At 50.4% G+C, this 17,248-nt stretch overlaps 5 protein-coding genes across 5 annotated transcripts; 3 read left to right on the top strand and 2 right to left on the bottom strand.

The window, feature by feature from the left end:
* Nucleotides 1–107: 107 nt before the first annotated feature.
* Nucleotides 108–3,092, top strand: GUITHDRAFT_136770 (hypothetical protein; the record flags this gene model as incomplete). The annotated part of the gene is made up of 12 exons (XM_005835171.1): nucleotides 108–920; nucleotides 1,014–1,106; nucleotides 1,167–1,243; nucleotides 1,296–1,344; nucleotides 1,393–1,431; nucleotides 1,484–1,554; nucleotides 1,610–1,691; nucleotides 1,972–2,031; nucleotides 2,460–2,485; nucleotides 2,524–2,641; nucleotides 2,716–2,808; nucleotides 2,967–3,092. The coding sequence occupies 12 exons, from the start codon at nucleotides 108–110 to the stop codon at nucleotides 3,090–3,092; spliced, it is 1,647 nt and encodes a 548-aa protein (XP_005835228.1).
* Nucleotides 3,093–4,238: 1,146 nt separating this feature from the next.
* Nucleotides 4,239–5,122, bottom strand: GUITHDRAFT_105851 (hypothetical protein; the record flags this gene model as incomplete). The annotated part of the gene is made up of 7 exons (XM_005835170.1): nucleotides 4,239–4,275; nucleotides 4,380–4,447; nucleotides 4,498–4,520; nucleotides 4,564–4,623; nucleotides 4,854–4,923; nucleotides 4,970–5,030; nucleotides 5,079–5,122. The coding sequence occupies 7 exons, from the start codon at nucleotides 5,120–5,122 to the stop codon at nucleotides 4,239–4,241; spliced, it is 363 nt and encodes a 120-aa protein (XP_005835227.1).
* Nucleotides 5,123–8,712: 3,590 nt separating this feature from the next.
* GUITHDRAFT_151837 (hypothetical protein) lies at nucleotides 8,713–9,503 on the top strand. Its single transcript, XM_005835169.1, has 4 exons — nucleotides 8,713–8,936; nucleotides 8,986–9,182; nucleotides 9,227–9,276; nucleotides 9,329–9,503. Exons 1-4 carry the CDS (start codon nucleotides 8,907–8,909, stop codon nucleotides 9,412–9,414), a joined length of 363 nt encoding a protein of 120 aa, XP_005835226.1. The 5' UTR covers nucleotides 8,713–8,906; the 3' UTR covers nucleotides 9,415–9,503.
* Nucleotides 9,504–9,521: 18 nt separating this feature from the next.
* Nucleotides 9,522–11,338, bottom strand: GUITHDRAFT_136767 (hypothetical protein; the record flags this gene model as incomplete). The annotated part of the gene is made up of 10 exons (XM_005835168.1): nucleotides 9,522–9,611; nucleotides 9,658–9,820; nucleotides 9,971–10,078; nucleotides 10,128–10,162; nucleotides 10,330–10,386; nucleotides 10,439–10,487; nucleotides 10,649–10,713; nucleotides 10,777–10,872; nucleotides 10,927–11,181; nucleotides 11,255–11,338. 10 exons carry the CDS (start codon nucleotides 11,336–11,338, stop codon nucleotides 9,522–9,524), a joined length of 1,002 nt encoding a protein of 333 aa, XP_005835225.1.
* A 4,089-nt stretch (nucleotides 11,339–15,427) lies between these two features.
* On the top strand, nucleotides 15,428–16,360 carry GUITHDRAFT_151836 (hypothetical protein; the record flags this gene model as incomplete). The annotated part of the gene is made up of 5 exons (XM_005835167.1): nucleotides 15,428–15,862; nucleotides 15,912–16,004; nucleotides 16,051–16,125; nucleotides 16,171–16,224; nucleotides 16,267–16,360. 5 exons carry the CDS (start codon nucleotides 15,431–15,433, stop codon nucleotides 16,315–16,317), a joined length of 705 nt encoding a protein of 234 aa, XP_005835224.1. The 3' UTR covers nucleotides 16,318–16,360.
* Nucleotides 16,361–17,248: the final 888 nt, after the last annotated feature.

Here is a 17,248-nt window from a genome sequence, read left to right as displayed (position 1 = left end):
TAACGAACGTGGAAGAGGCAGGTGATCGAGCTGCAGCTGCAGCTTCTTCCATCTCTCCTCTGTTCGCATCAGGAAGGATCCTTGACACATCGTTAACGACGGCCGCCATGAAAGCCTTGTTGGCGTTTCTTATCTTCGCCCTCGCCTCTTCTCTTGTTGGCTGCCAGCATGTCGAGTTCTTGTCGCCATCGAACGGATCTTCTTTCATGGAGCCGCCATTAGAGGGCATCTCCCTGCATGCGCGCGTCATGGCTGAAGGGGAGACAGAGCGAGTGACTAAGGTGGTGGTCGTGGGAGGGGTGGAGGCACTGAGGACAGAGGAAGCATCCATCTCCTTGCAGACTGAAGGGATTTCGTCGCCTGGTATTGTGAAGATCGAGATAAGAGGTCTTGACAGCAGGGGAACGCAGCTGTACAAGGAGAGCATCTTCGTGATGATCGCCAATGTTGAGCATCGCGGGTTGAACAACATTACCTGTGAAGCCATGGGCATTCAGCGTGCAGAAGCTCTCCAAGCGCGTGCAGGCTTCGGATCCTCCAAGTGGGAGGAAATGAGACACTGTCTGTTCCACTTCCTCTCCCTCTGGCCTGACAATGACGCGGCAAACTTTCACCTGGCACGGTTGATGGAGGCTGAAGGTGATTTTGAGGCTGCTGGTAGCCGCTACGGCCTCGTGGTCGAGCATGGCGTCACGCAGCTGCAGTCGAGGGTCAGAGAGGTTGAGCTCTTGGCCTTGCAGGAACGAGACCGCAGGAGCTGCACATGGAGATCACTCGGGACCTGCGAAGCTGGAGCTGACGAATCCTGCCCTTCAAGACAGTCGATCGAGGACGTCGAGATTTCAAAAATCGTCAACACCTCAAGCATGTATCTCAGCGTCATCATGGTCACACGTCATGACAACACACAGTTTTGTCAGGTGCCCACGTTATCATTGTCGCTGCTGTGCTGTTCTTCACACATTCTTCTTCTTTCACTTCACTTCTCGTATGTCTTTTCGCTTCTTTTCCAGGTCCCTAAAGATGCTTGTCTGGATCGATTTCGAGCTTCTATCTCTGTCCTTGTGTCCTTGCTAAAAGAGACAAATCTAGATGACGATGCCGAAGTGAGCTCCTACCTCCTCCTATCCTCTTGTATTCCGCCATGACTACGTGCACCATTCCAGCTCATCCTGGTTGAGTGGAACCCTTGCTATGTAAACAGCAAGAAAGAGGAAGGTGCTTGTGATGATAGAGGAGAGAGGTAAAATGCAATCTTTCATCTTCTGTTGCACTTTTAATCATGTTCGCTGCAGATATCTCAGTGTTGAGGAAATGGTGAAAGACCTTGTGGAGGCTCGTCAGGTTAAGATGAGAGAATACTGTTTTGGGTTGCCCCTGAATTGTTAACAGACAAAACTTGTCATAAGGATTCTTTTTGTTTCTGAGGAGGTTTGAGCTAGAATTCTGAAGATGTTTTGACATGATGAGTACTCCAATGCAGGTTCACGATTCCCTCTACAACCCTTATGATTTCGATCTTATGGAGTTCATCGGAAAGAACGTAGCTGCAAGGTGTTTTTCTCCTCGGTGACATTTCGACATGATGCAAAAAATAACCATGTTGCAGGCGAGCGAGGGGGAAATTCTTGTTGTTTGCTAACCCGGACGATGTCTGGAGTCATGCCATTGTTAACCAGATCGCAAGGAAGGTAATACATAGTTTCCATCTCCATCTTCTGCTCCCTCTCCCTGCTTTCCTCCCTGCTCCCTACTCTTACCTTTTATTCTCTCTCTCTCTCTCTCTCTCTCTCTCTCTCTCTCTCTCTCTCTCTCTCTCTCTCTCTCTCTCTCTCTCTTTTTTTCTCTCCCCCCCCCCCCCCCCCCCATTTCTATCTTTCTCTCGTCCTCCTACTTCTTCCCTCCTCCTCACTTTCTGCATTTCCTTTCTCCCACTGCCCTTCATTTCCATTTCCTGATGCATTCGACAAGAAACTTCGCGAAGATGTCTTCTACGGAACATTCAGGGGTTTTGTTATGCATCATGTGCCGGTGAATGGTAAGAGGAAGAAGATGGAAATGATGTGATGGTGATGGTGATGGTGATGTGGTGATGGCGGTGGCGACGGCGGCAGCGGTGGTGGTCAGGATGATGACGATGACAATGACAACGAGGAGGATGAGGATGAGGATGAGGATGAGGATGAGGATGATGACGACGACGATTATCAGAGCGGGCATCGGCTGCTTCCATGAGAAGATTCGTCGAGACCAACTCAGAGTCTTCCGAGTTTCATCCTCTCAGCGTCGCTCATGTTGCCGGGAGATGGAGGAAAGCTGCCTGCTTGCCGGTCACCCATCCTCTCAACTATCATCACTATCACCATCACCATCACCATCCTCCTCCTCCTCATCATCACCACCACCACCCCTACCACCATCACCATCACCATCACCATCACTGTCTCACATCGCAATAGGATGAAAATGACGAGGAGCCGATGAGGTCTGAGCTCTACGGCTTCTTCCACGACTCTGCGGCAGGAGATTTTCTCCTCATGCCCCGAACGATGGTGCGACGAAAGAGACTGTGAAGAAGGGAGGACGAGGAGAGGACGAGGACTATGGAGTTGGGAAAATAGTTGAGCGAAGGCTGGGAGCAGTGAGGAGCGAGAAGGAGGAGGAGGAGAAGGAGGAGGAGGAGGAGGAGGAGAAGTTTCTGACAATGGAGAGCAGGTGCATAAGATTAGAGGATATCCTGAAATCCCGACCAACATCATGATCGATGGCACCGCTATCCATGCAGCCGCGGCTCATGGCTTCGGGCAGGTGTGACAAACTGAGAGGCAAGAGGAAAATCGGATAAAGAGGAGCAGGAGAAGCAGGAGTCAGAGGAGCAGCAGGAGTGAAAGGAACATGAGAGTAGAAGGAGCGAGAGGATAAGGGAGAAGGAGAAGGAGAAAGAGGAGTGAGCTTTTGGTTGCCAGCTCCTCTTCTCGGGCCCCTGCGTCATCTTCCATCAGCCTCATCCTCGTTCATACAACACCAAGGGGAGTATGATCAGCCTGCAAGCCTACGAGAGCCTTGCGCAGGCGAGTCCTCCTAGACCCTAATGCCTCTGGCCCATACCTTTTCCCCTCCTCTCCTTCTTCCCCCTTGCCCACGTTCTCCTCCTCTTTCTCGTCCTCTCCCTTCTCTTCACCTTCCCTCCCGTCCCCTCCCCTCTCCTTCTCTCTTCTACTTCTCTTTCGCCCCTTCTCCCCTCTCCTCCTTCCTTTCTCTGCTTTCTCTCTCAACGTGTGCGCCTGTCCAATCAGCCCGAAGAGACCCCTCTTGCCTCTCTTGTTGCTGCTTCTGCTTGGCGTGAAAGGATTACACAGCAACTGCTGGACGCAAAGGAGGAGGCCAATCACAGGCCTGAGAATGTAGGGGGAGGAGGGGATGGGAGGGAAAGGGAGGAGGGGGGAGGAATGTGGAGAAAGAGGGCTGAAGGAGGGGATTGAAGGCATGCTAGGTTGTGCTTGAGGAGCGCCATCAGCGCGTGGAAGAAGCGTTAGGTGAGCGAGCAGATTGTTGTCTGCGGCATGTGAGAGAAGCTGGTAGAGTGGCACCGATACAACGACGAGGGATGGGGGCTAAAAGACGTCGACATCCCTCAAGTCCGACTAGTTGCATCGTGCGATTAGAGCAGGGGACAATGAGCAGAACAATCTTTCTTCTGCTCCTCGTACCAGAGAGGAAAGGAGTTTCCTTTCCCACTTCTCCTCCTCCTCTTCCTTCCCCCTTTATTTTCATTCTCTCCCGTTCTCTGTTCTTCTCATTAGCACATCCTCCTTCTTCACTTGTTATATTTCTTTCTTTCAGTGAATAGCAAATAGCGAAAATAAAACGTATAAAGATCAGTACCTAGATCAAATGGAGAGAGAAATAGCCTATGGCTTAGAGATCTTCTTGAACTAGAGCAAGGGAAGGGGGAGAGATGAGGAGCTAACAGCAGAACAGGAAGAAGAGGACAATGAAAAATTCTTCTCCCACATTATCTTGCATTTCTCTCTTTTTCTCTTCTCTGCAAAGCTGAAAAGACATGAGCAGGATGAAAGGAGAGGCAGAGGGAGAAAACCTTGATGGTAACGCCAGACCGCCGCCACATTGCGGAAGAAGAGAGGAAGACGAATAAATCGAATAAGATCGCTGTAGCGGTGACAACATTTAGAGACCGTGAGTGTACAACATCATATCCATCGTTGTCATCAACATCATTATTCATCACCATGAACAACAAAACTTTCTCCAGCTCTATAGTCGTCATCACCATCACAATCCCCTCACTCCTCATGATCGACTCTATCATCTTCACTCTATCATCTCCAAAACCACAATTACATCCCAACTCATCTTACCGGATTAACTTCAAAGAATGAGAAAACGTCAAACCAACCTCAGACGACCTGTCCTCCAGCTTTCCGCTCTGCACAGATCGATCAATCAAACTAACAGCGCAAACAAACAACTGTCAACCCGCCACATGTCCTGGTCTTTGTCTGCAAACCACATTACACCGACATATCTATCAATTTGCATCACCAGCAGTGAAGCCAAAGTAGAGTCCGATTGCTAGAAGGGAAATCACGACGATGGCGAAATCTGCAATATAGTCAAGCATGGACAAATGTGGGAGCGAAGGAGAGGCAGAGACAACAAAGAGAACGAGGACGAGGTAGCGAGAGAGGAAGAGGAAGGGAACTGGAAAAGCAGAGACAGTCGGAGAGAAAGAGAAAGTGAAAGAAGTAGAGGATGAAGAGGATGAAGAGGATGAAGAGGATGAAGAAGATGACGAAGAGGACATATCTGTGCAGGATAAGAAGTTTTATCACCAATCTTCCCTCCCAGATCATCGAAGAATCTCCAACCCTTGGATATCAGCCCCGAGCTTACCTCCACAACCTGCGTCGCGTCACCTGGGGGGTCGAGCGGGAGGGCAGAGACGTACCAGCAGGGCAACAGCGAAACAATCCAAGGAAAGGAGGACTTTAGGTTCAATGTCGCCTTCCCTGAAGCCATGGCGTCAGCACCGCGTCTCCCTCCCGCCACGTCCTTACAAGGTGAATGACCATATCACTACGATGACCTGCGGCCTTGACATTCAGAAATAACATCATCCAATGGCATGCCAGAGCTTGCCTGGAGGATGAACTGTCCAATGTAGATCTGGAGGAAGTATGCTGTTAAGAACAAGCTGTCGAAGGGCGTGTCCGGCAGTTCATGGTAGGCCACTGACGATCGTGACTTCCTCCCCTCCTCATCGAGGGATTGATAACCATGAGGCTGGGACAAGAAGGATATCCTGCAGTCTCGTCACAGGATGCAGCAAGCAGGGTATCTGTCAGGGACCTGTTTCTGACTCCTTCTATCTCTTCCTCCATCTCTTGCAAGAAATGGTTTTCTGCACACCCAAAAGAATCACTCGTTCGAAGGCACGACAAGGAAGGAGAGGAGGAGGAAAAGAGATATGAAACTAAGACACAGCAAGGATATATGGAGGGAGAAGATTCACGAGGATCGAGAAGATTCACAAGGATCGAGAAGATTCAAATGCTGGGTCTCATTGGAGATCCCAGCGGCGAAGCAGAGAGCATTGACTGAGAGGGGACAACATGGCGATCCAACATACATGGGGAGAAGAAGTGAGGATTGGTAGGGAAGGGGAGCTAGGGCATGCCGAAGTATCGACATGTAGTGCTTCGCACCGGTCGATGCCATGTTGTGAAAGGTTGCGATGGGAAACTTTGGAACTTTGAAACTTTGAAAGTTTATCAAATTTGAGGAGATGTCTTTTGTCCACCGACAACCCGTCCGTTCCCCTTGAATGTTGGTAGGGTGGGGTACCGCACACCCCTACCCCTCCCATGACCTGCTCTCAGCCATGATTGTACCCCACTTTGAGCGTTCCGACCCCTACTAGGCCGGAAAATAATAAGTCCTAATCTTTTAGGAAAATGGGGTGGGGTGGGGGTAACTATTGTGAGCCATTGGGGTGATGAAGGGCCAATGTGGGTGGGGTAGTACTGGTGGGGTAGTATGGTTTGTCGTAGGGGGTACTGGTCGGAATAGGATTAGGAGTTAAAAAGGGGGTGGGAGGAACGAGGGGGGTAGGAGGAAGTAGGGGTGTACAAAAAATGGCTCCGTTTGGTAGAGATTAATGAGAAGGGTGGGGGTGGTCAAGTACAACTCCTGCGCTCTCTGGTAGGGTGGTAGTGACATGGGTCTTGGCAGGAGATATTCGAAACAAATAATAGACCACGGGGTACTTTACGAGAAGGATCATTGTATAACTAGAGGGTGGGGGTACCTACGCAAGTATCACCTGGAGGTAGGGGTGGTATCAGTGACACGAAGGGTAGGGTGGGAGATCGAAATTGCGCAAGAGGTGCAGCGATGGGATCGGAGAAAGGCGCTTGGGAGATGGTGGTTGCGGAGGTAGCTTGGAGAAGGAGAGAGAAGCAGACAAATGGAGAAGAAAGAGAGGAGCAAAAGGTGGAGGGCGGGATTTGAGAAGAGAAGGGGGGCGGGAGGAGCAGAGAAAGAGGTGAGAGGAGGAGGAGGAGGAGGAGGAGGAGGAGGAGGAGGAGAATAGGATTGGTGTTAAAGACAAAAATGAGGGGGTCGAGTATGACGCATATGCGATGACTAAGAAATAAGATTTTTCAAGGATAGGAGTATCATGAAATTGAGAAGAGTGAGTTATGTAGGGTTGAAAGTAGAGGCTAGAGTTTTATCATGAAAGTAAGACGGATTGACTGTAAAATCTGGTCTGTGCCTGTCAGAACCAGTTGAGCAAGGCTGAATGTTTGATAGACCGTTGGTTCGTTTGCACTTTGTTGCATTGACAGTTTGTGCAGCTATGGATTGATAGACATTTCGTGATTGGGCAAAATGACTCTCCTAAAACTTCCAAAGGGGGTCAAGCAAAACCTTGTGATCACCCAGCAGTACGATGAGGTCAAGTCAACTATCAACCTCTTTCATCTACAGGGAACTGCCGTTGTCATCGTCGCACAGGCCCCCAGCTTCTGGCTGTTGTGCATCTCGCATTGGGCGCTTTACATCGCGAGGAAGTATGATACTTGCAATCAGACTGCAGACCCGAAGTGTAGGGGGCTAGAGCAGATGCTTGCAGACTATCCTCTCTCCATCAACGATCTCGGCGTGATTACTTCACTTTGTACTTTCCTGGTGGTGTTTTACACCGGACATTGCTTTGCAAGATACTCGCTCATTTATGGCGAGTGCCTGGCCATCCAAGGCAAACTTCACAATATATCTCTGTACTTACGAACTTATTATACATACCCGACACACAGATGTAAGTTTCTTTTATACAGAAGCTGCTTCTGAGCTGACGCATCTCTCGTGTCCAGGGAGCGTCTTGAGATACTTGCTCGCTTCTCACGAGATTTTTTATTGGTCCATACGAAAGCGCTACTATGATTGGAAGAAATCTCAATTCGTCGGCTCAAATCCCGGGAGCTTTGAGGATTTGATCGAAAGGGCGCTGATAAAGAAGGGTCTCCTCTTGCGTCAAGAAGCCAAGACCCTTCAAACGTATTCTGGAAATGTACATAAACTTCTGTTTTCGTGGAGCATTGTGTCGCTGAAGGTAAGCCCGATGGAAAGAGATCTGCCCAGCATCTGACGCTTCTCGACAGCGAATCATGCAGACACCAGTTCCTGAAGGAGAGAAGGGAAACCCAATGTTGATATCTGAGTATGAACAGACTTCGTTGATCACGAACATCAAGGAGGAGATTGTAGATATGAGAGCAGCTATCGGAAAGATTGACAACTCTCTTCTGTTTCCCATGCCCTTCCAATACTATCACATTGTCAATTTCTGCATGAAAATTGAGCTTGTTCTGCTTGCATACGCATTCTTGTTCATCAACGGAGGGAAAGGAAGTCTCTGGTCTTGTTTTGCCTTCCCTCTTGTGACTTTCTTGCTCTTGGGCTTGGTTGAGGTACTTGAATGGAAGGCATTTATAGCATTATTTAACAGCATCTGTTCAGGTTGCAAATGGTATGTCAGATCCCTTTGGTGAGGATGAGGTGGATTTCAACCAGCCGGCTCTGGTTCAGGTTGTCTACAACGACTGTAGAACTTTGTGTGATGCCCCTGAGGAAGACTTCTTGGTCAGACATGCTTGCGCGTGAGAGTGTTTACACTTACATCACCACAGGAACAACTCGGAAGCACAAAATTCAATCCTGCTCGAAATGCTGATGGAACTCTCAACTCGAATCCCGTCGAGATGAACGGCGATCATCTGCAGGAACAGCCGCAAGTGAAAGAGCCGACGTGGTCTCAGGTGACGGCTGATGATTGCTGCCGGTTACGGTCTGATTGATGCTGTAGTCCGACGTGCAAGTCATCCTTGACGAGAAAGAAGCTCTCGAGAAGGAGCTCCGCCGTGGAGGCATAACAAAACTGACAGAGCAAGTCCAGCTCTTGGTGAGAAGAGACTCTCCCGCCCAGCAGCTGTCGTGACGAAATGCGCTAGGTGCTTTCCATGCACGGACTGGTGGAAAGTCAGAAGGAAAGCACGAAGCAGCAACTTGTCCTGATCGATCAAATTCAACAGCTGCAGGAGGACGTGAAGAGACAGGCAAGTCATGATGCCTCGAACAGGGGAGAGCAGCTGAATCCATTGTAGGAGATGGAAGTACGATCTTTGGAGGGAATCACTGGCAGAATGGAGTCAGTCACAAGCAACCAAATCAATCGAGTGACTAAGCTGGAGGAGCTGCATGCGCACACAATGCAAGCTTTGGAGCAGAGCATTCACACGATGGATCGAAGCATGAAAGCTCATGACAGCACTCCGGTTCCCAGCGTGACTCCTCCCTTCGGCCTCGTCCTGTCTGAACAGCCCATGCGCGGATTCAAGTTTGTTGTCGACAAGGTGATTGATCTCACCATCCCTGCCTCGCTTCCTCCTGATCATGATCAAGGTAATACCTGGATCTGCTTCCGACCTCGGAGGTCTACGTCAGGGCGACTACATTGTGGGCATCGATGGTTCCAAGGCCAACGCCATGCAGATCAGAGAGCTTGTTCAGTACATCAACACGAAGAAGAGCCATGCCGTCATGATGTTTGAGGTCCTCCCAAAAGACAGCAACGAAGTTCAGACTCTATGGATTCATCGGTTTTTGAAATTTACTTTGTTTTTCGCATTCACACTCTCTGCAGAGATGCAGCTTTCGCCAGACAGAGTCCCATAAGGACCAGTTTCTCCCAAGGTGAGAAGGCAACCCAAGAGAGAGAGGAGTCAATGACGATTTGATTCTTCAGATGAATCAGTCGGTCGATATGCCGACGCAGAGTATGAGAAGATGATGCTCGATGCTTCAAATCTTTCACACGCTCGAGATTCTTAAGAAATGTTCCTCTTTTTTCCATCATAACAGTTGCTTTTTCCTCTTTTACGTCAATCATGTCATTATCCAATGAAAAGGTCTTCACGATCATATCACAGTGATTTCCCCTATATCATGAGGGTGACGTTCTGGAGCGGGCACGTGCGATTGATGCTGATGAGCGAGGCGGATACGAGGGAGTATACAGCCTCTAAGACCTTTAGCGGCTCATCAGAGGCGGGCATGCAGACAAGCAGGTCAAACCTTCTGATGGACGGAGTCGGAAGCCTTGAGTTTGTTGGAGGAAGTCAATTTGGCAGAGACCAAGTCCTTGAGCTGCTGGAGGGGAAGACACTTGCCAGCTTCTCGCAACATATCGAGGGTGATAGCCTGAGGATGACCCTCTCGCGCCATGACTGCAGATATGCTGAACCGTCCAGGTCAGGGGACTGGGAGAGAGTAGAGAGAGGGCGGGGTCAAGGAATGAGAGCGCATGAGGACAGCAGAGAGGGAGGAACGGAGCGGGAGTCATAGTGGAAGGAGGAAGTTAGGGAAGAGGAAGAGCATGCGGGAGTACTGGAGAAGGCCTTGGGCAAGAAGCTGCACGTCCTCCTGATGCTTCTCAAGCCGTTGCTTCGAGTCTGAGAGATCCTTCTCGAGCTTGGACATCTCGTTGACAAGTTCCCTGGGATATTCGTTTAGCTGACAACTTACACTCACTGGAATCTTTTCACCTGCACTTGGGGTCTGACTGCAGAGCGATCTTGTCCTGCACCAGTGATTGTCATTCAATCATGTTGACAGGAACAATAGAATTCCTGGTTCTGCTTCTCTTCAATCGCGTTCCTGATCCTCCCCAGCTCTTCCTCAGCAACTACGGTCTTGTGTTGTGCCTTTCAAGACTGGTCACGTGGAGCGACTTCAGACAGGAGATACCATCTGAAGCTGCTTCTTTGCAAGCTCATGCTTCTGTTCTACATCAGCCTCCTGAAGCTGCAGAGAGATAAATCATAGCAAGGAGATGGGAGGAAAACGTTTGATTCACCTGGCAATCTACAAGCTTCCCTTCTATGGCTCGCAACCTAGCGTTCAAACTGCACAGCAAGCAGTCAAGAACCCCGCAAGGTAATTGTTTTAGATATACTTCAACGCTTCATCGACTTCTCCTCCGACGTTCTCTGCACTTTGTTGTTTCATCGCTTGCCTTTTCCTAGCAAGAGCCTTATGGCAGGTTGAATTCCAGAATGAAATCAACCTGCTGTTGTTGAATTCTTCCTGAAGAAGATCGTGCTCGCTGTTCATCACTTCGAGCTTTCGTTTCTAACCAGAAGAAAGTCGTCAAGTGTAATAGGCATTAACAACAAAGTGCAAAGTGATATTCACCAAGTCCTTCAAAGTGTCCTCGCTCTTGGCGACTTCTTCTTTGTATGTGAACACATTCTCATCAACTCTCGTCTTGATGAAAGAGTCCTTCTCGACCTGTGATAGACAGATTATCTTGGCAAAAGATTGATACGAGTATTTTTGAGACACCTCTCTGATCTGAGCTCTCAATTCTGCTATTTCTCCAAACATTTGTTCTAGGTCAGTTTCCAGGGCATCGACCTTCTTGGTAAGGTTTTCAATTAACAAGGTCTTGGGAAGACAGAGTAGTGAAAGCACCTGGTTATTCGTGCTAAATTTTCTCAGGCTCTGTATGATATCCTTGAATCGACTCCCGTCCTTCTGCAAGGCACTTTCTGCAACTGCGAGGTCTCGGGAGACGTCCTCTTCGTTCATGCGCAGAACCTGGAGTGTTGTCTCATCAAGAAGGAGGACAAACATGCACAAGAGCAGGCAGCAGACAAGCTCATAGCTTAACCTTCATCGCCTCCCTTCCATGTCTTCGCTCGAACCGGACATGGTCGAGCCGGTCGACCGCTACCGCTAACCGCGAACACGCCATTTCAAACCGGAATGTCCCTACCCCACCCCTACCCCATCGTACAAGCTCAAATCGTCTCTACCCACCCATGTGGGAGAAAGTTTGCTTATAAAAAATTGTCGAGCAAACTTTCAAAACGCCATATCCAAAGTTTCAAAGTTTTCCAACGCACCAAGACCTTCGGGAACGGGGCAGGTCACTCAGGGGAACGCGAGCGAGAGGAGAAGTAAGAGGAGGGAGAAGAGAAGTAAGGAGAAGGGAGAAGAGGAGAGCAAGAGCAGAAGAGAAAAGAGATAACGTATTTCAACGATGAAGGTCGAAGACGAGGAGTTTGAAGATTTCGTTGACCGTGTCGATGAAGTTGGTAAGTTTTTGTGCACATCGCCCTTTACCCTGCTGCTCCCTTCCTTGCTTTGAATCACTTGAAATTTCATCCTCTACCACCTATCCTCCCTTCCTCTCTCCTCCTTTTGACTCCGTCCGGGTTTCGTGTTTTTATCTAAGACGAATTCGTCGCAGAGAAAACCATCAAAGCATTGCTCGATGGCAAGATCGATGTTGATTCAATGGATAAGAAAGAGCAAGAAATCAAGCGAAAGCAGCAAGAAACTGAAGAGAAGAAGAAGAAGAAGCAAGAAGAGCAACGCAAGCTTGCAAAGAGAATGGAGAGGAATCAGGAGCGAAAGAAGTGGGGGTTTGCCGGGCGGTGGTGTCCTAGATGCAAGAAGGACGAGTACAAGATACTAGAAGACGTGTACGGCCCGGATGAGTCAGCATGGCCTGCTGAAGTTCCTTCGACATGCTTCTCAACGCAATGCAAAGACGTTGAGCCTCCCGTGCTGCTGCTCTCTCCCGAGGAGCGGCGGAACGAGCTGCAGAACAAGGTTGTCTCAACTTGCCCTCACCAGCTCATGTCTGAGCGAGCATGCAGGTGGAGGAGCTGAAGCAGGAGAGGGTCAAGAAAGCTCTTGCGCGAGACCGATGGAACAAGTGGAAGTCCACGCAGAAGTACAAGAGGGCAGGAGTTGAGTGGGAGGAATGTTACGAGCGATGGGACAAATGGCTTCCCAGCGACGACGAGGAGGTCTGTTGGGTGGCCGCTTGCTATGGCTGACCCCTCCCGCTCTCTTTCTGCAGGACGATCTTCCTCCTGCTCCTCCTCCCGACACTCCGGAGTTTCGCGCGATGGAGAAGGACATTGAGGACCGAGCCAAGGCCAAGGGGGAGAGGCAGAGGAAGGGAGAGACGTGGAAGCTGAAGGTACGGAGCGCATGCTCTCAGTCGGTGCTAACATGGCCGTCGAAGGGGAACGAGGCCATGCAGGAGGGAGAGCTGGTAAAGGCCTTCAAGCTGTACACGAAGGGAATTCAAGAGGACAAGTCCTCTAGAGCTCTGCTGACCAACCGTGCGCTGTGCTCCCTGAAACTGAACAACAAGAAGATGAAGATTGAGAAGCTGGGGGAAGAAATCGAAGTAGAGAGCTTCACGCAGGTCATGCATGCTGGACTGCCTCCTTGTGATGGTGAACGCTTGACAGGCGATCGATGACTGCACCAAAGTTCTTGACATCTGTGAATTTCTGCATGACAACAAGGGGCCGGGGATCAAACAATCTCAGATGAAAGCGTACATGCGAAGAGCAGAGGCTTTCTGCAAAACCAACAGGCTGCAGGAGGCGATTCAAGACATGGAGAAGGCGCTGGAAGAAATCAAGTTCTTGTCAACGTCTGAGAAACAAGAGCTCATTTCCCTCAAGGAGAAGTACCAAGAAGAGATGAAGGAGAAAGAAAGGCTGAAGGAGATGCGCGAAGCTGCTGGTCTGCATAACAATGAAGATGTTGATGAACAGAAGGAGAAGGAGCAGGAGCAGGAGCAGGAGCAGGAGCAGGAGCAGGAGCAGGAGCAGGGGCGAGAGGGGATCGCGGGTGGAAAGGGAGTTCAAGAAGTTTCGAAGGCTGTCGAAGTCAAGCAACAGATTGATTCCTGCCCAAAGATACGAGAGATTCAGGAAGAGGAGACAGTCCCGGGACTGGTGCAACCAAGATCAGAACCGGTCGAGGTGAAATCGAGAAAAGAAACTGAAGAGAACATGGAGGAGAGATCCGAACACCGCAAGTTTGTAGTGGGGGAGAAGGTAGTGCTCAAGACAGAAACCTCGCAGACCGTGGAAGGAGTAATCGCCTTTGACAACGAGGATGGGAGTTATGATATCGTTTGTGACGATGGGAGCGATCGGGATAGAGTCTCTGCTGCAAGATTAGCGAGGATTTGTGCCGACGGTGAAGGGCAGGATGAAGGTGGAGCATCTGCGAATGAAAAGACGAAAGGAGAAGACAGAAAAGGTGTCGATGAGGACCGAAGATTGGAGAAGGTAGTTGACAAGCAGTCGAAGCCTGTTGACAAGACGTCAATGCGGAAAGTAGTCGTTGTTGAGGATGAGGATGAGGACGAGGACGAGGACGAGGACGGTAAATTGACAGGCTCAAAAAAGGTCCTTGAAAACTCGAACTCTGCAGCAAAAACAAGTGCAAAGACAAGTCAAGGATCAGATCGCGTTGATGAAGATTTCAAACAAGACATGTTCAAGCTGATGAAAGATCCGAATCTCAAGACATTCGTCGATGAAATCTTGTCGGGGGGGAAAGTTCTATCAGACGAAGAGATCCTGAGCAAGTACGGCGATCGAGGTGAGCGAGGCATGTTGTCGTGCTCCGTTGCTGACTGAGCTGCTGCAGACGAAGTGAAACATCTTTACTCCATGATGGAGCGGATGAGCAAAACAGCAGACGTTCAGAAGCTGCAACAGACGATGGAGCAGCAGCGCCAGGACTTTGGGCTGCAAAAGGAGCAAGTGGACATGCTGCTCAAAGATCCAGCGCTTGAGAAGGTCTTGAAGGACAAGGAGACCTGGAACAAATTGCAGTCTCTGATGGCGGATAGAGATCCAAAGAAGGCAAGAGAGAGATCAGAGCACTTTGACATCTTTCTGTGACGCCTTGCAAACAGTTTGAGGAGGCCGTTAACAAAGATCCGGCGTTGAGAGGGCTGGAAGAATCTTTGCAGAAGGTTTTGGACGAGAAGATTCTGAAGAAGGAAGAGAAGGAGGTGAGATGTGAAGGAGGGAGTTTGTGATGAACATTTTCCACCTACCCTTGAATCACCTACAACTCTGCTGTTTCGTTTCATTCCTCGTCCATTTCTGAACCATCGGCTCTCTGTTGGTTGTTTTCTCTTTGCAACTTTCTATCACACTCCTTGGCCTCTATGTCTTGTCTTGTAACGTTCTCCTGCAGAGGACGCTGTCTCCCCAAGAGCGCCTGAAGGTCGCAGTGAAGGCGCTGGAGGACGTCAAGGGGTTTGTGCGGACGCTGAAGCAGCGGGAGGGGAAGGAAACACAGGAATTCGAGGAGAAGGCAGAGCGCGAGCTCCTCTCCCTCGCCAGGATGACCCAGGACGAAGACGTCTGCACTCTCCTGCGCGATCAGGGATGCATAGAAACTCTGAGCAGGGTTATCAACGAGCATTCTCACCTGGAGAACAAGAGCATCCTAGCGCACACGCTTCTCGTCCTCTCCAACATGATCCAGCACAAGAAATCAGCTGAGGAGCTGCTGGAAAGTGCCAGAGCAACGACACTTGTCCACATCATCTCCTGGGCCCAGGGCGTCATGTACGAGGAGGAGGTGGGAGAGCGTTGCCTCCAGCTGCTGGAGATCGGAACGGAGCATGCGAGCTTGCGATCGTTCCTGGCCAAGAAGCAATGGAACTTGACACTCCCCGGAGAAGAGGAAGCGCACAGGGTCTCGATGTTGAATGCAGCGATGAGGTCGATCGAGCTGAGAAACTCGCGGCTGCTGCATGCGGGGATGGGGTGTTTAGCGAACATCTTGTTTGATGACAAGGGAAAGACGAACTTCCTGGAGTTTGTTGAGGTGACGTGGATGATGTCTCTTGGTCTTGCTCACTTTGACGCAGAGAGAAGGCGGAGATGTGATGAGAAAAATCCGCAGTGTGTTGGCTGAGACCAACTCGAGCACTCACCTCAAGGTGTGGAGATTGTTCCTAAACGCAACAACACACCCAGGGATTCGAAGTTGGATCAGAAAGCAGAACATGATGTGCCAGATGATCAGTGAGGGCATCGCCTCCTGCCTTGGACGCATCAGGGCCAAAGACCAGATCGCGCCGGCTGAGCTGGAGAGCGTGCTGGGGGTTGTGATCAACCTGACTCTAGACGAGCATTTCATCGAGCAGCTGCAGCAGCATGGAGCCATGGGCCTCCTGAAAGACAGTCTGACGGTCTCCGCTACCCCGGGATGCACGTCCAGGGCTCTCGCCGCTGCTGCTCGGATCGCTCGGCATGCGGCGGCAGCCGACGACGCCATACGAGTCGGGGTGTTTGACATGTTCCTAGAGAAGCTTAAGAGGCTCAGGGAGACTCCTGCTGACGACCTCGATCACTGTGTGCGGGGAGTTGCGCAATGTCTCAAGGTGACGGGAGCGAGCGCGGGGAGGCGGCTGATGCAGGAGGAAGGAGTGCTGGAGGCAAGAGCTCCCTCCCTGTGAGACGCGCTAGAATGACTCTCCTTTCCAGGCGCTCCTCGCCGTCCTCTCTTGCAGCCGCGAGCATGCGGTGGGCAATGCTGCGCTTGTTATCCAAGTGCTGGCCAACGAGGAGGCGAATCTTGTAGGGCCAGCAGGGGTACAGGGGGAGGGACTGACGTTGGATGTAGGCGGCACTGGGAAGAGCCGGATGTGTGAAAGCTCTTCTCGACGTCGTGCACTATCAGCGAGGACCCGCACAGAAGGCAAGAGCTGAGAGTAGAGGAGCTTGAGGCCTGACGCTTCTTCAGAACGCTGCTCTTGCACTAGCTCGGGTTGTGAAACTTGAAGCAAACCTGTCGCAGGCAAGCTGCTGCCTCGTCTACTTGCCCCTGACTGTCTTGCAGCTGAAAGCTTTGCACGGCTTTGAGATCCTTAACTCGTACCTGAGAATGTAACCTCTCACCTATACCGTCATGCATAAAGTGAAGAGAAAACATCAAGAAACCGTTGTCATCTGACAGACTTTTATCTGCTGCTGCCACTTTCCGAAGTATATGTTACTCTGACAATTGACTCTCGCTGGGGCCTGAGCGGGCGGGCTCTGGGGCGGGCTGTTGATGGTTGGTCCGTGGGGGCGGGGGGTGGGCCGGGGGGCCCCGGGGGGGCCGGGGGGCCCCGGGGGGACCGTAGTAACCGTCATGCGCCCAGGTCTCGCGGCCGGGCTGAGTACCGAGTCGGCAACGGGGGGGATTCCGGCCCCCCCCGTTCAACGGTTGCCAAATCCCTTGCCCCAAATCCCTTGCCCAGGGCCGGGTGGACCCCGGGGGGGGGGGGGGGGCGCGATATTTTTAAATTTATTACTTCAATCGCCTAAACCCCGGTGATAGCAGAAGTTTAGGTTTCTTAGTTGAGTAAAAGATGTAGTAGTAGTGCAGTAGTAGAGGCTGTGCGACTGCACGCGGCGAAAAGGCATACAGATAAGATCGCAGGTTTTAACGTCGGAGGTACCGTCACGACCCTCAAAATTTCAGTCTACTCAAGCTGGTACTTTCTCTTCAGTACTAGATCTTTTTAAAATCAACCTTTTCCTTCATTATACCCTCCCTTTGTAGATGTAAAATGGGGGTAAGGGTGGTTGATCCGAAAAGCCATCACGGTCAACTAATAACTAGAACATCAGCTGGTAGCAACGCCTTGTCGAACTCACTGTACCTGTCCCCGGGTACAAAGTATATTATTCAATAGCATATAAAGTTGTGCTAGGGTGATTGTACCAGCTTTCTCTCACTTGTAGAGTTATAAAAGTTCTTGTAGTGAAATCGAGCTGGACTATATAAGGTTTTAAATGTAAAATCATGGTTTTTAGATGCGGATAGGAGGTTGCTG

The sequence above is a fragment of the Guillardia theta genome (assembly GCF_000315625.1).
Source record: "Guillardia theta CCMP2712 unplaced genomic scaffold GUITHscaffold_22, whole genome shotgun sequence".
NCBI classification, from domain to species: Eukaryota; class Cryptophyceae; order Pyrenomonadales; family Geminigeraceae; genus Guillardia; species Guillardia theta.
The sequence above is the reverse complement of the archived record's forward strand: the minus strand, read 5'-3'. Positions and strand labels throughout refer to the sequence as shown.

Bases quoted from the DNA above. Each gene is read 5' to 3' on its own strand.
- GUITHDRAFT_151837 (XM_005835169.1), top strand. From the start codon at position 8,907: ATGCGCGGATTCAAGTTTGTTGTCGACAAG. The intron at 8,937-8,985 runs GTGATTGATCTC...ATCATGATCAAG, and splicing joins TCAAGTTTGTTGTCGACAAG to GTAATACCTGGATCTGCTTC. The intron at 9,277-9,328 runs GTGAGAAGGCAA...TTGATTCTTCAG, and splicing joins AAGGACCAGTTTCTCCCAAG to ATGAATCAGTCGGTCGATAT.